The sequence below is a fragment of the Syngnathus leptorhynchus genome, chromosome 20, assembly GCF_054491065.1.
Source record: "Syngnathus leptorhynchus isolate UIUO chromosome 20, UIUO_Slep, whole genome shotgun sequence".
In the NCBI taxonomy this organism is placed as follows: domain Eukaryota; kingdom Metazoa; phylum Chordata; class Actinopteri; order Syngnathiformes; family Syngnathidae; genus Syngnathus; species Syngnathus leptorhynchus.
The window spans coordinates 376,467-398,561 of NC_141214.1; the positions used below are offsets into that span (position 1 = coordinate 376,467).

Consider the following 22,095-nt stretch of genomic DNA (forward strand, 5'->3'; position numbering starts at 1 on the left):
TCGATCGATCGACTGATCATTCGTCCATGACCTGAGCCAGCCGCTTCGTGGTCACCAGGCTCAGTAGACCCTCAACCGGTCGCCAAGCAATTTGGAGCGTGCCGTGCTGCTTTTTGGAATGCCTTTACCCGCACCGCACTCTTAGCCCATATTCTACAGTCGAGAAGTCTTTTGGAGCCATGGACTCCATCAACAAGGTTTGACAGGGCCAATAGGAAATATCCATCCATCCATCCATCCATCCATCCATCCATCCATCCATCCATCCATCCATCCATCCATCCATCCATCCATCCATCCATCCATCCATCCATTCCTTCCACAAGCGGGGCTGTAAAAACAATAGTATATATCATGGTCAACAGAGACCAAAGTGAGGGAGAAATTACAAACCAAAATGGCACGGCAGGCAACGGCAAGAACTAACTACGCAAGTGACGGGAGGCTCAAGAGACCTTTGGGGACCTCAATCAGACAATGTCCTGGAAACGTTTCAGCAAGCAATCCCGCAAGGCCAGACAGGTTGGCGCACACAATTTGGACTTATTATTTCATTCATCTTTCTCGAATGCCTAATTCAAGCTTTTTGCTTGTTGAATTTGTTCACTCGTCTGCTGCGCTTTGGAAACAAAAAAGAAGTTCACGGGAAAAACACAACAACAACAACTTTTTCCGTAGCCTCGGTCTCGACCTGCGGTCTCTACGACTTACTCTACGTAAGTCAGAGTCCGGTTGCATTGGCTTGCGATTTAAAAGTGATTCATAAATCATATTCCATGACAATTAAAAATAATTCAAGCTCAGGGCTTATTGCTGTTGGTTTGAATTGCTGCAGGAATGAGTTGGCAACAAAGCTGAGAAGTAAATTGCATTAGTATGTCGAGGAGAACTGTATTAAAATGCTAATGTCGAGCTGTTAATAGTTCTTCAAAAACCAATAATCCCCTACAGTCAGTCATGTGTCAAAATGGTTAATGGAAAAATATCCCAAAGGCACGCCACGCCGGCTGGGTCTTTTCCAATTTGGATTTTGATTAAAGCTGAAATTCCGGTCTGGGACAAAGCGTGGATTAGGTGAGACTGGGCAGGGCTGGGCAGGGCAGGGCAGGGCTGGGCAGGGCAGGGCAGGGCAGGGCAGGGCTGGGCAGGCCAGGGCTGGGCAGGCCAGGCCAGGCCAGGCCAGGCCAGGGCAGGGCTGGCACTGGCAAACATGCATTCAGGAGCCTCTCGAACGCATTGTTTTGATGCCACAGTCTTTTTCCTTGCAAGTCATTAGGTTTAAAACACTTGGCTTCTTAAAAAAAATGTCAAACCTAATTCAGAAATAAAAGTATATGATGAAAAATGATTGTTAATAATAATAATGATGACTCCTAATTTTATTTGTAATTGTATTTTTAATTGGGCTGGGCAAGTTAAGGCATTACATTTGCATGAACCCACACATTTATTCACGGGATGAATTCTTTTATCAAGAATTAACACTGCTGGTATAATCTCCTTATAATTGGCTCTCATTTGAACTGGACAAAATAGTGGCCAGATTAAAACAAAAAAAAACCTCCAATCATTTCATGATCATTATCAAACCAAGGTAGGCTCTTTTGGCTATTTTACTGTCAGGAACTAATGGGCATCCACAAGTGCGCTTTTTCCACGTCATCAACAAATGGGAGTGCAGATGCAGGAGGCAGGCTTCCACGGATGCATGGGATGAATATACATACACAGACAGGAAATGTCAAAGGTCCACGGCCTCGCTCGTTTTAAAGTCAGCCCGCGCGGCCGTCACCAGGATGCGGTTATTTATTCTTTTTCGGGAAGCTGCTGCTGGCACGCGCTTCAATAAATGCTACGTCGTCCATTCATTTGGATGGAACCTCATCTGTTAGTCACATAGAACTGCTCATTCAATGCTTATTTATTATCAGTAAAATAGCGCTGCATGCATCGTTTTCCTTCATGTGGTTAAAAAAACAAAAAAAAGCAGAAACAAAGACAATTCTCAAAAGTATGAAGCATTTCCGTCACGGGTCAGTCGGGCTTTTCTGAAAGTGTCCTTTTGAATTCTCGGCACAAACGCAGGCAGGCAGGCAGGCAGGCAGGCAGGCAGGCAGGCAGGCAGGCAGGCAGGCAGGCAGGCAGGCAGGCAGGCAGGCAGGCAGGCAGGCAGGCAGGCAGGCAGGCAGGCAGGCAGGCAGGCAGGCAGGCAGGCAGGCAGGCAGGCAGGCAGGCAGGCAGGCAGGCAGGCAGGCAGGCAGGCAGGCAGGCAGGCAGGCAGGCAGGCAGGCAGGCAGGCAGGCAATCGAGTGGAAGAAACGGGACCGTGTCCAACTTCTCACTGGGAGCTCGGGGCTTTTAACTTCTCGTCCATTCAAAAGCAACACAATATGGAAATAGCGGGGAAAGGTTGCTTTAGAAAAGCTGAGCTTATACATACATATGCACCGTAGTCTGGACAATTTGTGACTCCAAATATTGAGGTAAGAAAAAAATTGGAATGCACAGGAGCACTAAGGACTGACTTTCTCACTGCTTGTCCCCCGCCCGGCCAGCCGGCTCATTTTGCCACCGGTTCATTACGCTGCTTCTGTTTTGAAATTGCCAGACAAAATGTCGCTGTCCACTTTGGAGCTTGTTTTCTACCTGCCGCTACATGGGGAGACTATTAATAAGAAGCCGAGCAAGCAAGCAAGCCCAAGACCTACCTCAGTGGATTTTTACAGATGAGCTTGTTCGATGGGGATCGCGAGGAGACTCTTTCAAGAAGGTTTGGAATTCAGCCAGCCCTTTGCTTGCTTGTTTTCCAACAATCAGCAATTTTGCACCTTTTATTTGGTGTGTGTGTGGGTACTCCCAAAAAAAGCTTTCTCGAGAAGAAAACAAAGTTGCCTGTTCCGGATTCGAATGGGACACACCTGGGTGACACCTTCAACAGCTGCACTTAACGACCCCGATACCTGAACAAGAGACGTCACGTTGATCCGTGGTTTTGAGAATAACCGTTCCGATACCTGAAAACAAGAGCTATGGTGTTGATCGCTTGTTTTCATAACGATAAGAATGATGGAATTAATGGCATCACCTTCCAATGCTTTTGGATCGGCGTGTACATTTGAACGGTGATGAGTTCAGACGAATACACAGATGACTTGTTCCAGGTCGACGGGACACGTTTGGAGGCGGCCGGCCCTTTAACCAGCGAGGAGCACCAAGCAACCCGCCATCCGCCTGAATTAGCAGCCAGCTAAAGGCGGCGGCGGCCCCAGTGGCTCTAATCTGTTTTAAACCCGCTGCTGAGTCGGAGGATTCCGTAGCAGGTGCCGCTGTGACGTCCCCGAACAGACGCCATCACATTGGCATCTCTGTGGGATTGCAAAAAACAAACAAACAAACAAACAAACAAACAAACAAACAAACAAAAAAAGCCAAGTTTGCCTGGCTTTGTAGGATGCTTGGTTAGTAAGCAAATGTGGCATGCTGCCGCGATGCCAGCCAGATTATGACAAGTCATGCTGGTCAGCTGCTGGTCAGCTGCTGGTCAGCTGCTGGTCAGCCGCTGGTCAGCCGCTGGTCAGCCGCTGGTCAGCCGCTGGTCAGCCGCTGGTCAGCTGATTCTTGTCACGCGGGCTGGGCTGTTTGCGCGCACTGGCCAATCGGGGCTCCCAACACAACTCAGTCAGACAATAAAATGTACTCTATTTTTATTAATATGTACATCTCCAAAGAAAGACAACAATCCTAACCAATCGGTGTGGTGTACAGGGTGGGTGCGGGCAGCCACGGGCAGCCTGTATTTAGGATTGCCGTCAGCGCGGCGACATTCTTTGCTTTCATCCCAGAACAAACAAACAAACAAACAAACAAGCGTCATAGGAGTGGACTAAGCCAGAAAGGAAAGGAGTAGAAGTAGCAGCACAAACAGCTCACAGGGTGCGGATACAGAAAGAAGCAGCAGGAGCAAAACAAACGTATTTACAATACAAACCAAAGATAGAGAATTCAATACATGACATTTCTACAACATGTGTTAACTTAGTAGCTGAGAGAGAGAGAGAATCTCCTTGAACTAGTAGCAAACGAGGAGCGCTCGGGTTCCGCATTGAAATGTTCTCAGCGGCTAGCGGAGGGAGCGCTTACGCTCCAAGCCATTTCAGAGCGCCCAGCCTGCCACCTCACACACTAAACACACGGCAGCATATTCAACTGCAAAAATCCTCCATTTTCTTTGTTTTTACAAGTGTTGTCTTCATACCTGCTTTATTGAAATCAGAAATCTAGGATATATTGATTGCAAAGTTGCCAGGTAGCAAATCAATTCAAGCAAAAATATCATCTAACGATGCTCTAAAACATTACAGTATTGTATATTAGACCTCATTGGATTATGCACATATACCTACTTTTGTGTCAGTCAGTCAGTCAGTCAGTAGTCAGTCAGTAGTCACTCAGTCGGTCAGTAGTTAGTCAGTAGTCAGTCAGTCAATCAATCAATCAATCAATCAATCAATCAATCAATCAATCAATCAATCAATCAATCAATCAAACAATCAATCAATCAATCAATCAATCAATCAATCAATCAATCAATCAATCAATCAATCAATCAATCAATCAAACAATCAATCAATCAATCCACCAATCCATCCGTCCATCCATCCATCCATCCATCCATCCATCCATCCATCCATCCATCCATCCAGCCAGCCAGCCATCCAGCCCTGATATCTCCATATCCCAACGGCGAGGGGTTTGATTCCCGGGTGTCTCGCTCAACCCAAATTCGCTGTCGTCGCGGTCAGCCGGACGGAAAATAGGGAGTGTCACTGTGGTAGTTGTAGTCCGGACACACTTTCTGGACCAATTTGTAGTCGGTGCTATAGAAGGCGATGAAGATGCAAATGACTTTGAAAGGTTTGGAGCAGAGCCAGGAGACGTGGCTCTGGGTTTGCTCCTGATAGCACGTCTTGGAGGGGTCAAAGTTGCACAGCGTGTTCTTGGCGCCCTTCTCCACCTTCTCGTACTCGATGCGGCAGTTGAAGGACTTGGAGTCCTTGGCGTCTATGACCGACTGCTGCGCCGCCGCCACGTCCAACTCCACGATCTTGGTCGGAGGCACCAAACTGACCGATACGTTGCCCTGACCCGTGGAGTTGTGGCGGAAGTAGACGCTGAAGGTGCCGTTGCCGTGATCCACGATCTTGCCCGTGATCAGCAGGTTGAGTTTGACCGTCTTGATATTGGAGTGGAAGTCCCCCCAGCCAAACATTTTTTTAAACTTGCCCGTCTTGACCATGGGCCGCCGTTTGGCCCGGGGCCGCCGCGAGTCCTGCGCCGGCTCCGTGGAGTTCCTCAGCCACTCCCACAGATCCTGTTCCGAATAAGGCTCCGGGGTGTCGTAACGCAGGTCCAGCGCCGTCTCGTTCTCTTTGCCGTGCAGAGTCTGTAACAGCAGCCTGCTTATGGACGCCTCCTTGCCGCTTTCTGTCCACGTGCGCTTGAGAGTCCATTTGGGGCTCCCGGAACTCGACGAGCCCACGCTTGCAATCTGATTCAGAGAGAGAGAGACGGAGAAAACGAGAGCGGGGTTAATATCGCGCCTCGGGTGAGCCACGAAAAGTGCCCGATCAAAGATAAAGACAAGAACGGCGCTGATTGGCTGATTTGTGACACACAATCAGTCTTGATGAGCTTTTTGGGCAATTTACGAGGCAGAATGCGTGGGCCAAAATGAAAACATGGCCCGCTGATCTGCTGTGGAAGAGGGGGCTCCTTGCACTGGACTTTGCGGTCCACACACACACACCACAGCAAGTTGTGGGCTGACGACCAGCTGCTCGCTCGCTACCTTTCTTGATTTGCCGTCTGCAATGCACTCACCTGGGGGAAGGCTACATCTGCTCCCACCCATAGAAGAGAGAGCCCCGCTCGCTCGCACATACAGATAGATAGATAGATAGATAGCTGAAGATACGTGGCCCACGGCAAACATCACAGTCTATGTAAATGGACAACACGAGGAGTAAAGAAAGTGGCCGATACGGATTGTGTCACATTTCATAGCCAACGTGGAGGATTCTGTGGCAAGCATTGCACAATCTCTGGCCTAAAATAGGCTTACCTGATGAAAATGATTGGATGCTGCAGGCTATGTTCCAATACATCAAGTGGGGAAACAGGAATTGCTTCTTGATGTGAACTCCTGCAAATTCTAACATCTATTTTCAATTGAGAATTGGCCGTCTATTAAGCAAGCAATTCAAGCAAGCGCCGTGCTGTTCTTTCTTTCTTGAGACAGCCCAAACACATATCCGCTCGCTAAAGAATTTGACAAGGTTGTCTTCTTCTGGAATGTCCACGCAAAGTCATGTTGACGCTGTAAGGCTGCCAGGCGAGTCATTAGCAGCAATTAGCACATGGTGGCATTGCACATAGCGGATCACCTGCTTAAACAGAGCCCGGATGCCAGATGGGCATTTTATCCCCTTCCCCGTACAAGGCAGAGTTGTGCGTGCCGGGGATGCTGGTGCTGGGGAAGGGGGGGGGGGGCTTGCTTTCTTTCTTTCTTTCTTTCTTTCTTTCTTTCTTTCTTTCTTTCTTTCTTTCTTTCTGTGATTAATGGGAAAGAGAGGCACTGGTGAACAGCGCCCTCGAAAATCAATATTGAAATTATACTCAAGTAAAAATAAAGAAAGAAGCCAATCCCCACGACGGGCCATTGATCCCTGGGATAATCGATATGAGGATCTATTGGAAAAAGAATTGTTTGCGACAGCTGGAATTCCAAGCGGAGCGAGTAGCGGAGGCCTAACTCTGCAAAAGTAACCCGCAGATGGTCCAAATGGGAGAATATCCCGTGATATTGTGATCATCTGCTCTAAGCTCCCCCTGAGCTGTTTGAAGAGCAGCTAAATGATTGCAAACAACGCCACAGCCCGCTCGCAGCCCCTTTGCGACTCCATTCACTCCCACTTTGGTCCCGTTCTTTCAACTAATCTGCACTGTCACGCTTAATGAGATTTTTGCAAAGAGAAAAAAATGGGCCAACGGAGCCGCTTCTCCTTCCTTGCTTCCTTGCTTCCTCGCTGGCTGGCTGGCTCCCTGCCACTCTACCTTCAGCACTCAAATGCTTTTAAGCAGCCACCTCTGCATCTTATTCTGCCTTGATGGGTACAAAATTGAGGACGATTATTTGCACAAATGGCATGAAATGAGTCAGTGTGAAAATAGAAAGCCGTTTAATGGCAATTTCTCTCTTTCCTCTCATCTCCAGACAATAGCCAATAACGACTCATTATATACTACGTCTTGATGTGCTAAATATTCAATGAATGAAGACGAAACAAAGTCTTGGTTATTTTGTGTTTGTATTACTTCAGATCATTTCTTTGGGTTCAAGCGATGGTGATTGACGATGCTATTTTCCTTTTTCTCTACCTCCAATGGAACACAGTGACATGTTTAAAATGATCATATTCCCTCAACAGGTGGCTTTTAGTTAGCCGTATGCTTACAAATTCAATCGACACCAGCTGCCACGGGCGACTTTGCGGAAGTCATGATTTGTTCCAATCCAGTCAATCAATTGGTCACCTTCATCTCAGAGGAGCTTCTGTCAGGATGAGGGATAGTGGGAAACTGGCCCCCGCTGGCAAGCCCCCCCCCCCCCCCCCCCCCCAGGCCTCCCCGGCACCTGACGCTAATGTAGATTGTGGATACGCTTGCTTGTAAACGGACAGCAGCTAGCAGCAGATTAGCGCTTATCTGGAGCCCTTGAGTCATGTGTGGGATAAGGCTGAACGAACACACAGCGCTCATCTCAAGTCAGCTAGCTTTAGGATCCTGTGCTCCCACCTAATGGGAAAATCAAAGGCTTGTGCTGCCAGTCTGAAGCCCGCCCCGGGGCCAAAGCTGTTAAGTGACTGACCGCCCGCCCGCTTGACACTCATAGCTGATAGCTCGTCCGTCTTTCTCTCGCCGCCTCATCAAAGCAGAGCAGAGCAGAGCGGAGCGGAGCGGAGCGGCCGATAAACGCGAGCCCTTTTCCGTTAGCCGAGGCCTAATTGGCCCTTTCGTTTCCTATCAGATCACTTCAGCGCCTCCGACCGTGCCACGTTGTCAACATTTGATCGGGGGGCCCCGTCAGCCGGCCAGCCAGACAGCCATCCTTTCAAGAGGTGGGGGGTGGACACGCATTGTTACACACGGGTTACCGACCATCCGCAATCTGAATGATAAAGAACGGCGCTTTCAAATTTATGCCCAGCCCACAAATACAAGATTGCAAATCATAGACTGAAATGGTATTAACCACAGATGAACGTGACATTCCAGACTCCATCGAGTCAATACATTGCTATCATAGACAGTTTACATCTTCAATTGTCATTTTTTGTCACGTTTTGTGCGTGTATGCAGGCTCCGTGGAAATGCAAAGTGAGATCCGAGCCCAGCCAGCCAGCCAGCCAGGTAGGCAGGTAGGCAGGCAGCCAGCCAGCCAGCCATGCAGCCATGCAGCCATGCAGCCATGCAGCCACGCAGCCAGCCAGGCAGCCAGGCAGCCAGCCAGCCAGCCAGCCACGCAGGCAGGTGATTATTTAGAATGTAAAGCTACAGTATCTGCCGTCTCATTGTCTGCCCTTTGTTGTAAAGGTCATTTACAAGAGTGAGCGAGCGCTCCAATTTGTCAGGCTCCAGAGAAAAGAGCGCCGCTATCCAAACAAAAGCTATACAGGTCGACTTTGCTCGTGTCGAGACCTTGTCTTTTATCTGGCTGAATGATGGTGCTTTTGGAAGAATAATGTCCACTTACAAGTCTTTATTGTTCTCTCTCTCGGCTTGATGCTATATAACACTGATCCATCGCGACTGACGTGCTCACTGATGCCAGGGAGGAAGCGGGCGGGCGGCTGAGGAGCTCGACTCTTTTGGAAGGCCCCCCCCCCCCCAAAAAAAAACAGCCATATACATCAATATGCTACTTGTAAGAAAAGCAAGCCCAAATGTTGTGCGCGCACACACCACGCAGCCATGCAGGCAGGCAGCCATGTAGGCAGGCAGCCACGCAGGCAGGCAGCCACGCAGGCATGGGCTAATTGTCTTGCTACTAAAACCTATTTGAGATGGATTCGAAAAAGAATTGCATTCTAGGATTTGCCACTACTGCTCAGCTGCCATTCTAATTTGGAAATCACACGGATGCCACGGCCATCAATTGAATACAATTTTGGTTGATTCGTTTGAACTCTAGAAAAGAGTCGGTCGGAACATTAGTTGATCTTTTGAGCGGAAATGGACATGGAAACATTGGAACGACAAAACACTTCATATTTACTCCGAGTCAAGTGTGGATCCCGCTAACTTTCAGCACGGCAGAAGCGCAGGAAACCCAAGCGGAAAGGCGTGATAAAGGCATATCATCTGATACGTCGCGCCTTTCCTCTTCTCCAATCTTGCTGCATAGAAAGCACTTTCCAACGGCAGAGTAGCTCATGTTTTCAATGGCGACCGGAAGGTCCCACACGTCCCCCTGAGCTGAGCTGAGCTGAGCTGGGCTGAGCTGAGCTCAGCTGAGCTCAGCTGCATGAAGAAGAAGAAAAGGGAGCAAATCCATCAAAGTGACAGGAGAAATGAAGGGTGAGACACTTGACTAAAGGAAGTACTCCTTTCACCCGGGATTGTTTTGATCAATGTATGAGCAGAATGAAAGATGAATTGCACTTCCTCTTACGGCATGTCAGTTTCTTTGAATGTGCTTTAGCAGGCCTTCCTTGCTTCCTTCCCTCCTTCCTTCTTTGATTAGGACGTGTTTGATAGTAGATTGATTCATTCAATGGATGCGCTTTCCAAAGGAAGACGCTTACGACGTTAGACGTTGCTGCACGCTTTTCTAGCCTGCGGCCGCTACCAGAAGACGGGAATTGGGCCTCTGGGCGGGCACCTACTTGGAGTTAGGATTCCAAATAAAGCACATCAACACACATCAATACAACTACACTACTTGCTGTCTGTCCTCAATTATGGTTAACACACATTTTGCAGATGAGCAAAGCGAAGAGTGACTCCCTGGCTGCATCACTGACAGGTGTCACACAGCAAAATGCAAAATTGAATTGGAATTCGGCAAATCGCTCGAGCCAGCCAGCCAGCGCAGCAGCGGCTGCAATTGAGAGCCCCGTCGTGTCCCCACAATGGGAAACTGATAAGGACTCAAATTGGCCGAGTCAATCGTCGACGAGGGGGAGGGCACGGCCATCCGCGCTCCAATTTATTGATCGCTAAGCAAGCGAGCGATATTGTATTTCTTATCAAGCGCCTCGCCTTGCCGAGGAAGGGAGGAGTTTGCATTTAGATTTTGAAGGCGGGATTTCAAATGATCGACAGATAGGAAATGAGCTTGGATCAGAATCAGTCAGCTTGATTGTGGCTAATTACATTCGAAATACACACCAATTGCCACCAATACCAAACCAATATTAGGTGCACGCGCAGCAATGGATGAATTCCACGACACTAGCGTAGCAGCCACGCAAAAGCATAACGGACAACATTGGCTACATTGAAATTCACTGCATGGCTCATGTCCTGACACTATTGAAGATCTCTCTCGCTTTGTGTTTTCTACAAAACAAGCTTGTTCCATTTTCACGTCTTCACGTTATGACACTCGTATGGATCATGGGGAGCAATGAGGTGCTCCAAGTTTAGCGGGGGAAGACAAGTGATTCAAGGAACAAACAACGTCTTTTGTGGCCCTCAGCCACAATGTTTTGTTTTGCCATTTCTACATGTCATTTTTACTTGCTGCTACCTACAAAAGCAATTTCAGGACTGAAATGATTCATCCACAGCTTGCCAAAGTCAAACTTATATTGAAGCATATCCCGGCATTAGCCGCCCACCATCGGGTGTTATCAAGGGGCCCAATTGGAGGGAAGCATTTCTGGAGCCTCTGGAACTGGGCCATAGGTTGCCTGAGATTTTGAAATGGCCTTGGACGGCAAGCGCCATCTCTGACCTCTGAACTGTGAACACAATCTCGAGCGGCAAACGGATGAGGGAGTAGAGCCTGGCTAGCGTCATTAATCATCCCGCAGCGTAGCGCAGCCTAGCGTAGCGCAGCACAAACACTTGGCTTGACTTACATTTGGGAGGAGATGCCCCTTCCTTCCTTCCTTCCTTCCTTCCTTCCTTCCTTCCTTCCTTCCTTCCTTCCTTCCTTCCTTCCTTCCTTCCTTCCTTCCTTCCTTCCTTCCTTCCTTCCTTCCTTCCTTCCTTCCTCCCTCCCTCCCTCCCTCCCTCCCTCCCTCCCTCCCTCCTTCCTTCCTTCCTTCCTCGCTTTTTTCGCTTTCTCGCTTCCTTGCTTCCTCCCTCCCTTCCTTCCTTCCTTCCTTCCTTCCTTCCTTCCTTCCTTCCTTCCTTCCTTCCTTCCTTCCTTCCTTCCTTCCTTCCTTCCTTCCTCACGCCAAGAAACTCAATGTCGCTTGTCTTTGCATGAATAGACAGAGGAGAGCATATTAGAGTGGAATCCAACTTTTGGTGCTGTTTGTATTTTTTGAACTTGATAAATTGTGTTAATAGGCAGCCACCGAGGTCAAATGTTGCGTTTGGCTGTTTGCGAGTGGATGCCAAACAATGCCCCCCCGGGGAGATGCAGGGAGGCAGCGCTCACATCTCGGCCAGCCAGCCAGCAGATCACGCAGGTCAGGCTTCAAGCACCCACCGCAACATGCCCGAGTCACCTTGATGTGTCAATTCCAAATGATTACTAAAAAGCAGCATTTGGTTCAAAGCTTCCATACCTCAGTGATGAATCATACATCCGTGCTAATAATTAACATGGGGGCTTCTTTGGTAGCATAGCAGTTGATTTAGCGAAGGGGGCGCAATAAAACATTTGACAGATGGTGTGATGTGCGGAATGGGAACACACTCACTGATTATTTTGTCATTAGCATTCATGCATTATTACTTCCGTCAAGGGGGTTTTTGCTTTTCATTACCGCTTAATGTTATTTTGTCTTTCTTTTCTCAGCGCAAACATCCAAATCACGTGTACCGTTGTTTCATGGATTTCGTCCAACGGACGGCTGGGGAGAAACAGCACGAGGCAATGCCGTTCCTTCTGCTCACAGCGGTGGGAAACTTGACAAATGTTACTTGCCTCACACTTTGGAGGTTGTGCGTGCAAATCCGGCTCACGCCGTTACAATTGCTCCCTCCCTCTGCCCGTTTGCCTTCCAGCGCATTCCCAAACTATGGATGGACTCCAAATTCACTTCATTGAGCAGTCATCAAGCAAAGAAACACTTTGGTGAAGTTTTTCTACGGAGCTATTTGCGTGAAATGCTTCAGAAGAAAACACAAAGTCATCTTAGTGTTTGTAGCCTGCATTTGCAGCACGTGCACGCTTGTGTGTTTGAAGCAAGATGAAAATGCTTCAATTGACATGTTAATAAAAAAAAAAAATTAAAAAAGAGGGCGGCGGGGGTTCACGGTGCTTTACAAGTCTGCGCGACCTCCCCGCTCTGCACATGCAGCGGTGCTGGCCTGGCTGCTGGGCTCTGCCCGGCCCGGCCCGGCAGGCTACATTTGCTGCCTTTGATAATAACAATTGAATGTAGCTTTCATCAGCGATGCCCCCCAGCAGATAGCGCTGCAGTGGGAGCCCTTCCTGCCCTCATCTGGATGACAGAAAGTCTTCAATGTTTATTTATACGTACAAATATTTGTGGTCCTAACAGAAAGAGGGATGGACAGGCACATTTAGAAAAACAATTACAAAAGCATGGACTTTGGTTTTAAAAAATGTAAAGATAGGATTCCAAAGACTTCATGAAGAAGCTTGGTGGCGTTAATACAATGACAATAGAAAATAGGATCACAAGTGCTCTTATTTTGTTAAATGGTCTGATGGAGCAACGCCAGACGGGATTTTGCTCTCCAGGAATAAAGAGCCCCCCCCCCCGTTAATTGAATGGTGAATCCGTAGGTGAGTGAGCCCACGCGCCGCTCCATTTGATAGACTGCTCACTGGCTGGCTGGCTGCCTACCTGGGCCTGAGCTCTTATCCGGGTCAAGACACGTATCTCAGACAAGAGGCTTAAGGAGAGACAAGTGTCTTTAACACCAAGTAAAAGCATCAAAGTTCAGGATTAATCCTTGCCGCTGCGGATAAGGCAGCTTGTTAGCGCGCAGCACAATAGGCTCCCTTTACGTGCGTGCGTGCATTTTGAACTACTCGGGTTTCGGGGTGAATAGTACCGAGGATTCTTTTTTTTCAATTTCATTTCATTCCTGGATATGAGGCGTGATCAGAAGTCAGCCTATTCTCTTGCTCCTCTTCCTTTGGAAGCCTTGAGAGGGTCCTATCCATTCACATTGACCTAAGAAAGCGCATTCAATTGCCCTATACTCCATAGCAATCAACGTGCGCTTTAATGTGGAAAAGTATTGTATTTGTTGGCGATTATTTCAAGACGGTTTTCATCGATTGAAAAATACACACCGGTCCAGAGTGCATTGTTTTGCGTGGATTAAAAAAAAAAAAAAAAACTATCAAGACATCCAAACAGATGTATTTTCTTCATTTGTAAAACCACACCAAACACAATTCACAGGAAGTAAAAGGCACGTTGAAATGGATTGATTATCAATTGTGAATAGCCTATTTTTGTGCGGAACAGGCCCTCCACCAAACAGCAACTGGGGTTTCTGTCACAATTTATCAAGTTCAAAAAATACAAACAGCACCAAAAGTTGGATTCCACTCTAATATGCTCTCCTCTGTCTATTCATGCAAAGACAAGCGACATTGAGTTTCTTGGCGTGAGGAAGGAAGGATAGAAGGAAGGAAGGAAGGAAGGAAGGAAGGAAGGAAGGAAGGAAGGAAGGAAGGAAGGAAGGAAGGAAGGAAGGAAGGAAGGAAGGAAGGAAGCGAGGAAGGGAGAAAGCGAGAAAGCGAGAAAGCGAGGAAGGAAGGAAGGAAGGAAGGAAGGAAGGAAGGAAGGAAGGAAGGAAGGAAGGAAGGAAGGAAGGAAGGAAGGAAGGAAGGAAGGAAGGAAGGAAGGAAGGAAGGAAGGAAGGAAGGAAGGTGGGAAGAAGGGAGGAAGGGAGACTGTCCCCACAGAAACACGTTTGTGTTTTGTAACCATTTCAGATTTAATTATTGAAATATTATTATTGAAGTGCATTTTACAAAGTCTCACAAAGTAAATACAAAATAGCATCAAATGAAAATAGAGAAGAAGAAGAAGAAGAAGATTTTTTTTCACATATTGCTCATGAAGATAATATAAAGCAAAACGTGAGTTCGTGGGACTTTTGAGACGAATGACACAGTCCAAAAGTCCCTCCCGCTGCCCATGCATCCCCACATGACGTGAAATGGATGAAGCTCTCTTCGTCCAACTTACCAGGTTTAGTACAGGCATGAGGAGGAACACGGCGCACCAACACGTCCCCTGCATCCTCCCTCCGGCTGCTCGCTCGCTGGCTGGCTCAAATTTCCTTCGGATGCTACGTGCCACTGACTCTATGGTAGCATAAATCCAGCCAGGTGCGTCTACCTCACTGCGCGCTCAAGTTGTCAAACAGCCGGCGCGAGCCATGACCGCGGGCGGGCTGATGGAAGATGCAAAAAGGAGACGCTGACGGACACTGTGTTGAAGGGGGGGGGGGGGGGTAGAGAGACAGAGGGGAGAGAAAAAAAAAGCAGAAAAAAAAAAAAAAGCAAAGATTGCCGCTACAAACAGTTACGTACTTGGCAACGTTAATCCGGGAGTTGCGCTCATAGTTGAGCAGCTGCCGCTGATGTGAAAGGGACACAAGGGAGCCTTCCCCTTTATAGCGCCTGCCCGCCCGCCCGCGCGTGTGCATGGGCGGCGTTTGGCCTTCAGCACAATCGGAGGGGGTCTCGCTCCAAAGCGGATAGATGTGCATGGGGGCAGGCAAACGCAAATAGATTGCTCCTCAACTAATACAATCTGCAACCACTATTTGAGGGGGACACATTGTCTGATCAATACACACCGAACGGGAAGACCACGGCACTACATGTTTGCTGGACTATGTGTTCCTTTTCACTGCATGCACCTTTGCTGCTGCTCCATTCATCTGCCCACCTTGTGAGCACAGTCAAGTTTGTCTCTAGGTTGGGGACAGATAGTCAGTCAGTCGGTCGGTCGGTCGGTCGGTCGGTCGGTCGGTCGGTCGGTCGGTCGGTCGGTCGGTCGGTCGGTCGGTCGGACGGACGGACGGACGGACGGACGGACGGACGGACGGACGGACGGACGGACGGACGGACGGACGGACGGACAGACAGACAGACAGACAGACAGACAGACAGACAGACAGACAGACAGACAGACAGACAGACAGACAGACAGACAGACAGACAGACAGACAGATAGATAGATAGATAGATAGATAGATAGATAGATAGATAGATAGATAGATAGATAGATAGATAGATAGATAGATAGATAGATAGATAGATAGATAGATAGATAGATAGATAGATAGATAGATAGATAGATAGATAGATAGATAGATAGATAGCATCCTTTTTGTCACACTAGAGTGAAGAAAAGACTTTCATAAATCCTCACAGTCAGCCAGCCAGCCTCGCTGCTGCTGCTACAAGACTGGAGTGCTCTTCTTGTATTTTGGCCATAAGTCAGCCAGCCTGGCTGATAGCTTCCTGCACTGAATGGTCCAGATAGCCTTCACGGGCCCAGCGTGACACGGAGAGCCTGAACCAGGGAGGATAAATCACCAGGGCTTGCTTGCTTGCCTGCGTACTTCCATTGCGGCGCCACAATATGAAGCCACATTTCAGGGGCTGATCCTCCAAATGTTTGAAGAAGTATCACTGTGGTATAATAAGGACCCCTTTACAAGAAGCAATAGGCCTGCAGCTGCGGCTGGCCAATCAATACGCAGCACGTGCGTCTCGCTTCAAACACCTGCTGGGCTGCCTCTTTCGCCAGAGCAATTTGCCGACTTTTCCAGCGTACCTTTTTAGTGGCCATTCATTAGCGGAAATGACAGCGTAGGCGCTTCCTCAGAAAGAAAGAGCCATGATTGCAGAGTTAGTGTCCGCCGAGCTGGCACGCAAACCTTCCGCCGGCTCGGCTCCATTTTGCAATTGTGAGGGCAGATGTTGCCGCGGGCCCTCAGGCAAGGCGCTCCCTCGCTCAGCGGCTGGCCGGCTGGCTGGCTGCGGCCCAAGCAGCTGCCGTGTCAAGCGTCGCTCGGCATCCGTCAAACTAGGCCTGACCGCAAGGGCTGCACTTCAACGCCATGTGCCTACAACAAAAAGCCCGGCAGGAGCCAGCGCTTTTCACCAACCAGGATGGAGGGAGGGCTGACAGAGATGAATGGCTGAGTAGCGCTGGAGGCCCGGCCAAAAAATGCAGCTGCCTGCCTGCGTGCACGGCTGCCTGCCACTCGGCCGGCCGGCTGGCCGGCCCGCCCACCGGCCCGCCGGCTGGCCGGGTATCTATCAATTGCTTCCTGGTTGCAATTAGCCTGACTGCAAAACACAAGTTTCCGTTTGGCCCGTTGACAATGGAAAAGAGGTGGGGGTTTTTGGTGGGGCTAAACGTCGCAAATGAACTGTTCTAGTGGTGTGCTGTGATGTGATTCAGAAACTTGGGATTTCTTCACTTGTGTTTTGCACAAGTTCATGTTAAAATAAATAATACTACATTAAAAAAAAAATACTGGTGAGGGCTAATTGAGAAGTGCATTGACAAATTGTTGTTGTTGTTGTTGTTGTTGGTTTTTTTAGCCATCCGAGTGAGCATATTTATTTGATGGGACCTCCCTCTTAAAAATCCATTTTCATGGAGACTATATGCTGCTTTCAAACAGCTAATCACAGTTGACGTAGAGCATTTGGATGGAAAAAGCCATCTTTTGCCTGCAACAATTTGGGCAGACGTGCGTAATCACATTTGGATTCTTTCCTTGAGGTTGCGGCAAAGTGACCGGATTGAAGTGGCTTTTACAGCTTTCCTTAATTGATTGGCCCGGCCCGCCCGGCCCGCCCGGCCTGGCCCGGCGGACTCCCTTTTCTTGGCAGCGGGGAGTTAACTGAGACATGATTAGGTGAAGTGCGGATTAAATGAGAGGACCAAAAAAGGCAATCTCTGTTTCCATCTGATCTTAATTAGGAGCGCGCTGATGATGAAGGCAATTACAAGACTTCAACAAGCAGAGGACAACAATTTAAGGAATGGAAGAAAACCAAATTGAAACGTCATGATGTGAGCCACACGGTTGCAAGTTATTATTAGAATTGGCTTTTGGAACAGCATCATTTGGATTATCTCTCGGGTAAAGTATACAAACATAACATAGGTGTGCATGCAAACGCAGAGGACCAGTCAAAAGGTTGGATAATTACCAAGTTACATTCAAATCAAATCAAATCAACCCTTTGCCTCATTTCATTCAAAACAAAATGGTCAAGTGCCTTTTGATTCCCCTGGTGATGATAGATCAATGGAGAAAACAAGAGGTTTTGGACCAATCATCTACTCTGGTCATTGTGTTTCAACTCTGAACTGCTTTGCCACTGCCACTCGCTTTTAGATTGGGTCTAGCACTGACATCTAGTGGACGAATGAAATACTACAAACGTCTTCTTGAACCTTTGCATGTGCCAACAACTCGCTGGCGTTTGGAAGAAATGGCGTGCAGCGTGAAAGCACACTTTGACAAACAAACAAGAAAAACAAGGAAAATCGTCCTTAGGTTTTGGATTATTGTCAAAGTTGAATGGGATCTTTTCTATCTTCGTAAAGCACTTTGTCATGAACGTGGATGGATGGAGGGAGGGAGGGAGGGAGGGATGGATGGAGGGGTGGATGGATGGATGGATGGATGGATGGATGGATGGATGGATGGATGGATGGATGGATGGATGGATGGATGGATGGAGGGAGGGGCGGAGGGAGGGGCGGAGGGACGGAGGTACTGTCCTGTACATACCGTATGGATGGATGGAAGGCAGGGCAGTGTTGTCGGCCTTAAACTTGCAGGGCTTTCAGACGGCAGGCAGTCCCCGATCGATCGGAGGGAGGGAGGCCCGGAGGCCTGGCCCACCCACACTTTTTCCACGCCGTGCCGAGTGCCTGTAAATTCAATGACCCAATGACTATTTGGAAACCGAGACATTTCCTTAAAAAAATCCCACACAGGATGTGAAATGCAAACATTGAAAAAGACATTTGAAAAAAACAAAAACATTTCAAAGCTTTCATGATGAAAATATGAATTGTTACAAGAGATGGAGAACTATAGTGTGCTATTGGAGCAAAAACATTTCATTCTTTTTCACTTTTGAGCCCCAAATAAAATGGGTCATTCACATCAAAAGTAAATACTTTGATCATCTTAACTGACCTAAAAAAAGACAAAGCTTGCTATATAGTCTGATATTTAGGGGGGGGGGGGGTTCTCTGTCATTTGAATGCAATTGCATAATATGCATGCACGTCATCGCCATGGTGACTGCCATCTTTGGCAAAAGTTTTGAGATTTCTAAAGCATTGTGACATCATTAGTGTTGACTTCTTGATGAAGGCAAAGGAAATAAAGAAGGTACAAAAAATGAAAGGACAAAGGGCAACGTAGGTGTAAAAGCTGGGCTCGCTTGACATCGCCGAGTCTGTACTTGTTGGAGGAGCGAGCACTCTTGAAAACGTGTGGCAAACAAACTAAGACGTGCGTGAGCAGGAAGCGTCGCCAAATGGGAAGTAGTCAATAACCACCTGCTCTTCAAAATAAAGGTGAAAACGTCAAATCTGTATTCTAATCCAATTGGGAAATTTGGCAGGCAGGCAGGCAGGCACCCCATTGCAAACCTATTTCCAAATTTAGTTGAAGCAAATGTATGAATTTGTTTCTAAAAAAAAATGATCAAAGTTTCTGCTATGTGTCGGACAGAAAAGGAACTGTATGCGGAATCAAGGCAAATCAGCGACTATGATACTCGGCGTGATATTGATTGCAAATGGATGAAAGGTAGGTAGCACATACATGGATGCCCAGCTAGGTATACAAATACAATAACATACACCGACTCAACTCTTGTGCTTGAATCAAAACAAGAACAGATATGCAGTCGCTCCATACAAATTGTATCGATCAAATTGGGCGACTACATCAATGAATGTCTTTTTTTTTTTCTACCCCGATCCCCTTTGTTTTCCAAATGCTATGAACGTTGTCCACGCGGACTCTTTGTACGAGTACGAGATGGGAAGGACTTGGGTCTATGTAGTATTCTCTGATGTTGTGAAGGATGATAACGGCGCAGTTTGAGTATCGCAGCTGGCTCGAGTCCCCGCGGTAAAATCCACTTGCAAAATCCAAACTGCAATCAAGTGCAAGTATGCATGCATACCTATGTATGTATTTATGGCTTTAGGGCAAAATAGGTCACAGCGAGTCCTTGCCCCGAGCGCGGCTGGATTGCTTTCTGCCCGATCAGAAGTTGCCCTCTGTGGTGGAGAGCGCATACCTGTTGAAGGATGAGCGACACAGTCGATTATACGCAGTCTTCACCTCACAGCTGTAACTACAAGCTGCAATCTCATCCACCAGAGAAGTAGCGTAGCCAATTGTTTTCATTCGCTCTTTCCAGGGATGCAGTGTCGACTGTGTGCGCATACAATATGGATTTTGTCAGTTCATTGTTACCCTCTGATGAGGTAAGACTTTCTGGCCACGATCTTGAGAAATGGACTTGCCTCGTCAATTTGACCTCATGAGTCCCCCATGTTCCAGAATGTTTGGGACAAAGAGCGGATCAAGATTTCACCAGAAGCCAGTGGCCCTCTGCTGATGAAAAAGGGGGAGCAGCGCTGGGCCAGATAGTCGGACACCGTGTGAGCGCCTTGGACGGAGCGACGCGGGATGTGGTGTTCATTGGCACCGGTAAGGAAGTAGGCTATGAGAAAGAAAGAAAGAAAGAAAGAAAGAAAGAAAGAAAGAAAGAAAGAAAGGAGTGAATCATAATCTCTTCTTGGCCCGCCCACCAGCCGACGGTTTTATTCAGAAGGCTGTCGTTTCTGACGGAGAGGCGTTTGTCATCGAGGAGATTCAAGTGTTCCGAGGCCAAGCCCTCAGGACAATGCGCCTGTCGGAGAAGGTAAAATGTCCACATTTGCTTTCCTTTCCTGTCCGCCTGGCCACTGAGACTGGATTGTAGGGGCAGCTGTACGCCAGCTCGGACGTGGGCGTGGTCCAGATCCCAGTCAGCAATTGCGCTCGCTACGACACGTGCCTGGACTGCCTTCTGGCCAGAGATCCCTCTTGTGCCTGGGACCTGCTCACAAAGCTCTGTTCGGCGCTCGCTGCCTTGTCCAACCTTACCATGGCCATCCAAAGTTTGGACGCTGTCTCCGCCTGTCCCTTACCTGGTATGTATCCATCCACTGGTTATGATCAGTCACACCGACTGAAATAGGACACACCAAACATCTCCGTGTCGCTGTGGATTTGTAGGTCCAGTGGCAGTGGTGAACAAGTCCTTGGCTCCAGGGCTCAACATGCTGCTGCCTTGCCCGGCTAGCTCCAACTTTGCGCAGGTCCACTGGCGCTTTGGCAACAAGACGCTGGAGTCCAGCGCCAAGTACCGCGTGTGCAGCCAGGATCTGGTCATTATGAACGCCAGCCCGGAATTGGACGCGGGCCTGTACACGTGCCGGTCCTCGGAAGTGGCCCGAGACACCGTATACAGCCACGGCGTGGCGGCTGCCTATTTCTTCAACGACGGTAGTGAGCGCTGCGGCGGCAGTTCAGCTCATTCGCCGCTGTTGATTTGTGTCATTTGGCCACCTTTTCTGGTGTCAATGGTTTTGCTGTTTGTGCTTTGCCTCTTCCTGGCAGCCTTCATCGTATGCAAATGGAGACGACAGGTGTACACGCTCAGGCAGAGCAAGAGCCACGACACCGAGTTGGCGGTGACCAGCGTCAATCCCCCGAGAGATGAATATGCTTTCTAAGAGACTTAAAGGATACCTCCATCTACAGTGTAGCTACTCATGACTCAATCGCACCACATCTCTCATTTAAGCAGGTCCCAATCAAGTTATACAGTGTATGATTAGGAGTTTGTGTCATGTGATGGCTTGGCTGCATTTAAAGAGTGTCAAATCTTAAGAATGGGCTAAATAAACTATCGTCACAAAACCTCTGGATACCAAGAATGACCCGCAACAAAATGTCATCAACGATACTCTGCGAGATCATTTTTTCTCGGGGTTTATTATCAGTAATTATTCAAAGACATATAAAGAGTAGGAAAGAACAGAGTCCATCTGCAACTTCATATTTCCACGTCGGTATACTCGCGGTATACTCGCATTCGCTCGGCATTTATTCCTTTTGCGGTCGGTTCAACGTTTCAGTACAAAAAAAAACGCCAAAAATTCAAAAAGTATTTTTCAATGAAACATTCCGCGAAGTTACCGGCAAAAAGCTTTGCAAAACAGCTGGAGGGGGGGGGGGGGGGCAGACGGGCCATTGATAATGAATACAATGTACACTTCTTTGATATCCATTCAATATTGACTCGTGCCAATCATCCAAAGGAGCAGTCAAATGAGGTCAATCGAAAACAAGGCCTCAAATCAAAGGTTAAAGTCTGACCTGCTCTGTTGAGGACGGAACAGGGGGGAGGGACAGTGGCTCCCTCAGACCCTGGTCTAGGCCAAAGGTCACCTTGAGGCAAAATGAGAATATCCGAGGCATCTGGCGGCATGCATCCCGTGAAAAGATGCGGCAGCGCAGGAAGTTGGACCATTCGTCGTCTGTGGTGCTTTTTGATGCCATTAAGACTCATCACACAGGACCTTTTCCATCTTCTCTTAAACAGTGAGGATGTGGTCCCCCTTTCTGAGCACAGTTGTTGGTTGAGCAGTGTCCAAAGTCAAACTCGGTAAGTAAGTGCAAACTTTTTCACTGTGAGGAATTCTGACGAAAGATTTGCTCTTCCACAACCACCGGACAGCAGCTGTACATGTTTCAAGGGGATGTTGAGAATCATTATTTACATTTCTTCAACGCATTTTCTGGAGAGAA

The 22,095-nt window shown here is 48.1% G+C and overlaps 2 protein-coding genes and 1 long non-coding RNA gene across 6 annotated transcripts; 1 reads left to right on the forward strand and 2 right to left on the reverse strand.

The window, feature by feature from the left end:
• Positions 1-2,237: 2,237 nt before the first annotated feature.
• On the reverse strand, positions 2,238-3,301 carry LOC147040602 (uncharacterized). Its single transcript, XR_015063009.1, has 3 exons — positions 3,086-3,301; positions 2,709-3,014; positions 2,238-2,362 (listed from the first exon to the last, which is right to left on the reverse strand). It is a non-coding gene; the product is annotated as an uncharacterized LOC147040602 (long non-coding RNA).
• Positions 3,302-3,702: 401 nt separating this feature from the next.
• Positions 3,703-21,856, reverse strand: LOC147040603 (neurexophilin-1-like). Of its 3 annotated transcripts, none has more exons than XM_085901154.1 (3): positions 21,664-21,856; positions 17,998-18,140; positions 3,703-5,548 (listed from the first exon to the last, which is right to left on the reverse strand). In XM_085901154.1, exons 1-3 carry the CDS (start codon positions 21,854-21,856, stop codon positions 4,799-4,801), a joined length of 1,086 nt encoding a protein of 361 aa, XP_085757280.1. In that variant the 3' UTR covers positions 3,703-4,798. The 3 variants fall into 3 exon arrangements, with proteins under 3 accessions (XP_085757280.1, XP_085757282.1, XP_085757281.1); XM_085901156.1 differs by having other exon boundaries at positions 14,415-18,140; positions 21,664-21,807; XM_085901155.1 differs by lacking the exon at positions 21,664-21,856 and adding an exon at positions 19,415-19,956.
• Positions 18,632-21,283, forward strand: LOC147040604 (semaphorin-4E-like). 2 transcript variants are annotated; one of them, XM_085901166.1, is made up of 9 exons: positions 18,632-18,797; positions 18,955-19,359; positions 19,439-19,584; positions 19,655-19,721; positions 19,798-19,947; positions 20,052-20,161; positions 20,222-20,432; positions 20,518-20,787; positions 20,902-21,283. In XM_085901166.1, the coding sequence occupies exons 6-9, from the start codon at positions 20,144-20,146 to the stop codon at positions 21,015-21,017; spliced, it is 615 nt and encodes a 204-aa protein (XP_085757292.1). In that variant the 5' UTR covers positions 18,632-18,797; positions 18,955-19,359; positions 19,439-19,584; positions 19,655-19,721; positions 19,798-19,947; positions 20,052-20,143; the 3' UTR covers positions 21,018-21,283. The 2 variants fall into 2 exon arrangements, with proteins under 2 accessions (XP_085757292.1, XP_085757293.1); XM_085901167.1 differs by lacking the exon at positions 19,439-19,584 and having other exon boundaries at positions 18,955-19,032.
• Positions 21,857-22,095: the final 239 nt, after the last annotated feature.

Coding starts and splice junctions, on each gene's coding strand:
- LOC147040604 (XM_085901166.1), top strand. Junction 20,433..20,517: donor CTCCGCCTGTCCCTTACCTG/GTATGTATCCAT, acceptor GTGGATTTGTAG/GTCCAGTGGCAGTGGTGAAC. Junction 20,788..20,901: donor TGCCTATTTCTTCAACGACG/GTAGTGAGCGCT, acceptor TCTTCCTGGCAG/CCTTCATCGTATGCAAATGG.
- LOC147040603 (XM_085901154.1), bottom strand. CDS start 21,856: ATGAGTCTTAATGGCATCAAAAAGCACCACAGACGACGAATGGTCCAA. Junction 18,141..21,663: donor TTCCGTCCTCAACAGAGCAG/GTCAGACTTTAA, acceptor TTGAATTTACAG/GCACTCGGCACGGCGTGGAA. Junction 5,549..17,997: donor GCCTTCCATCCATCCATACG/GTATGTACAGGA, acceptor TCTCTGAATCAG/ATTGCAAGCGTGGGCTCGTC.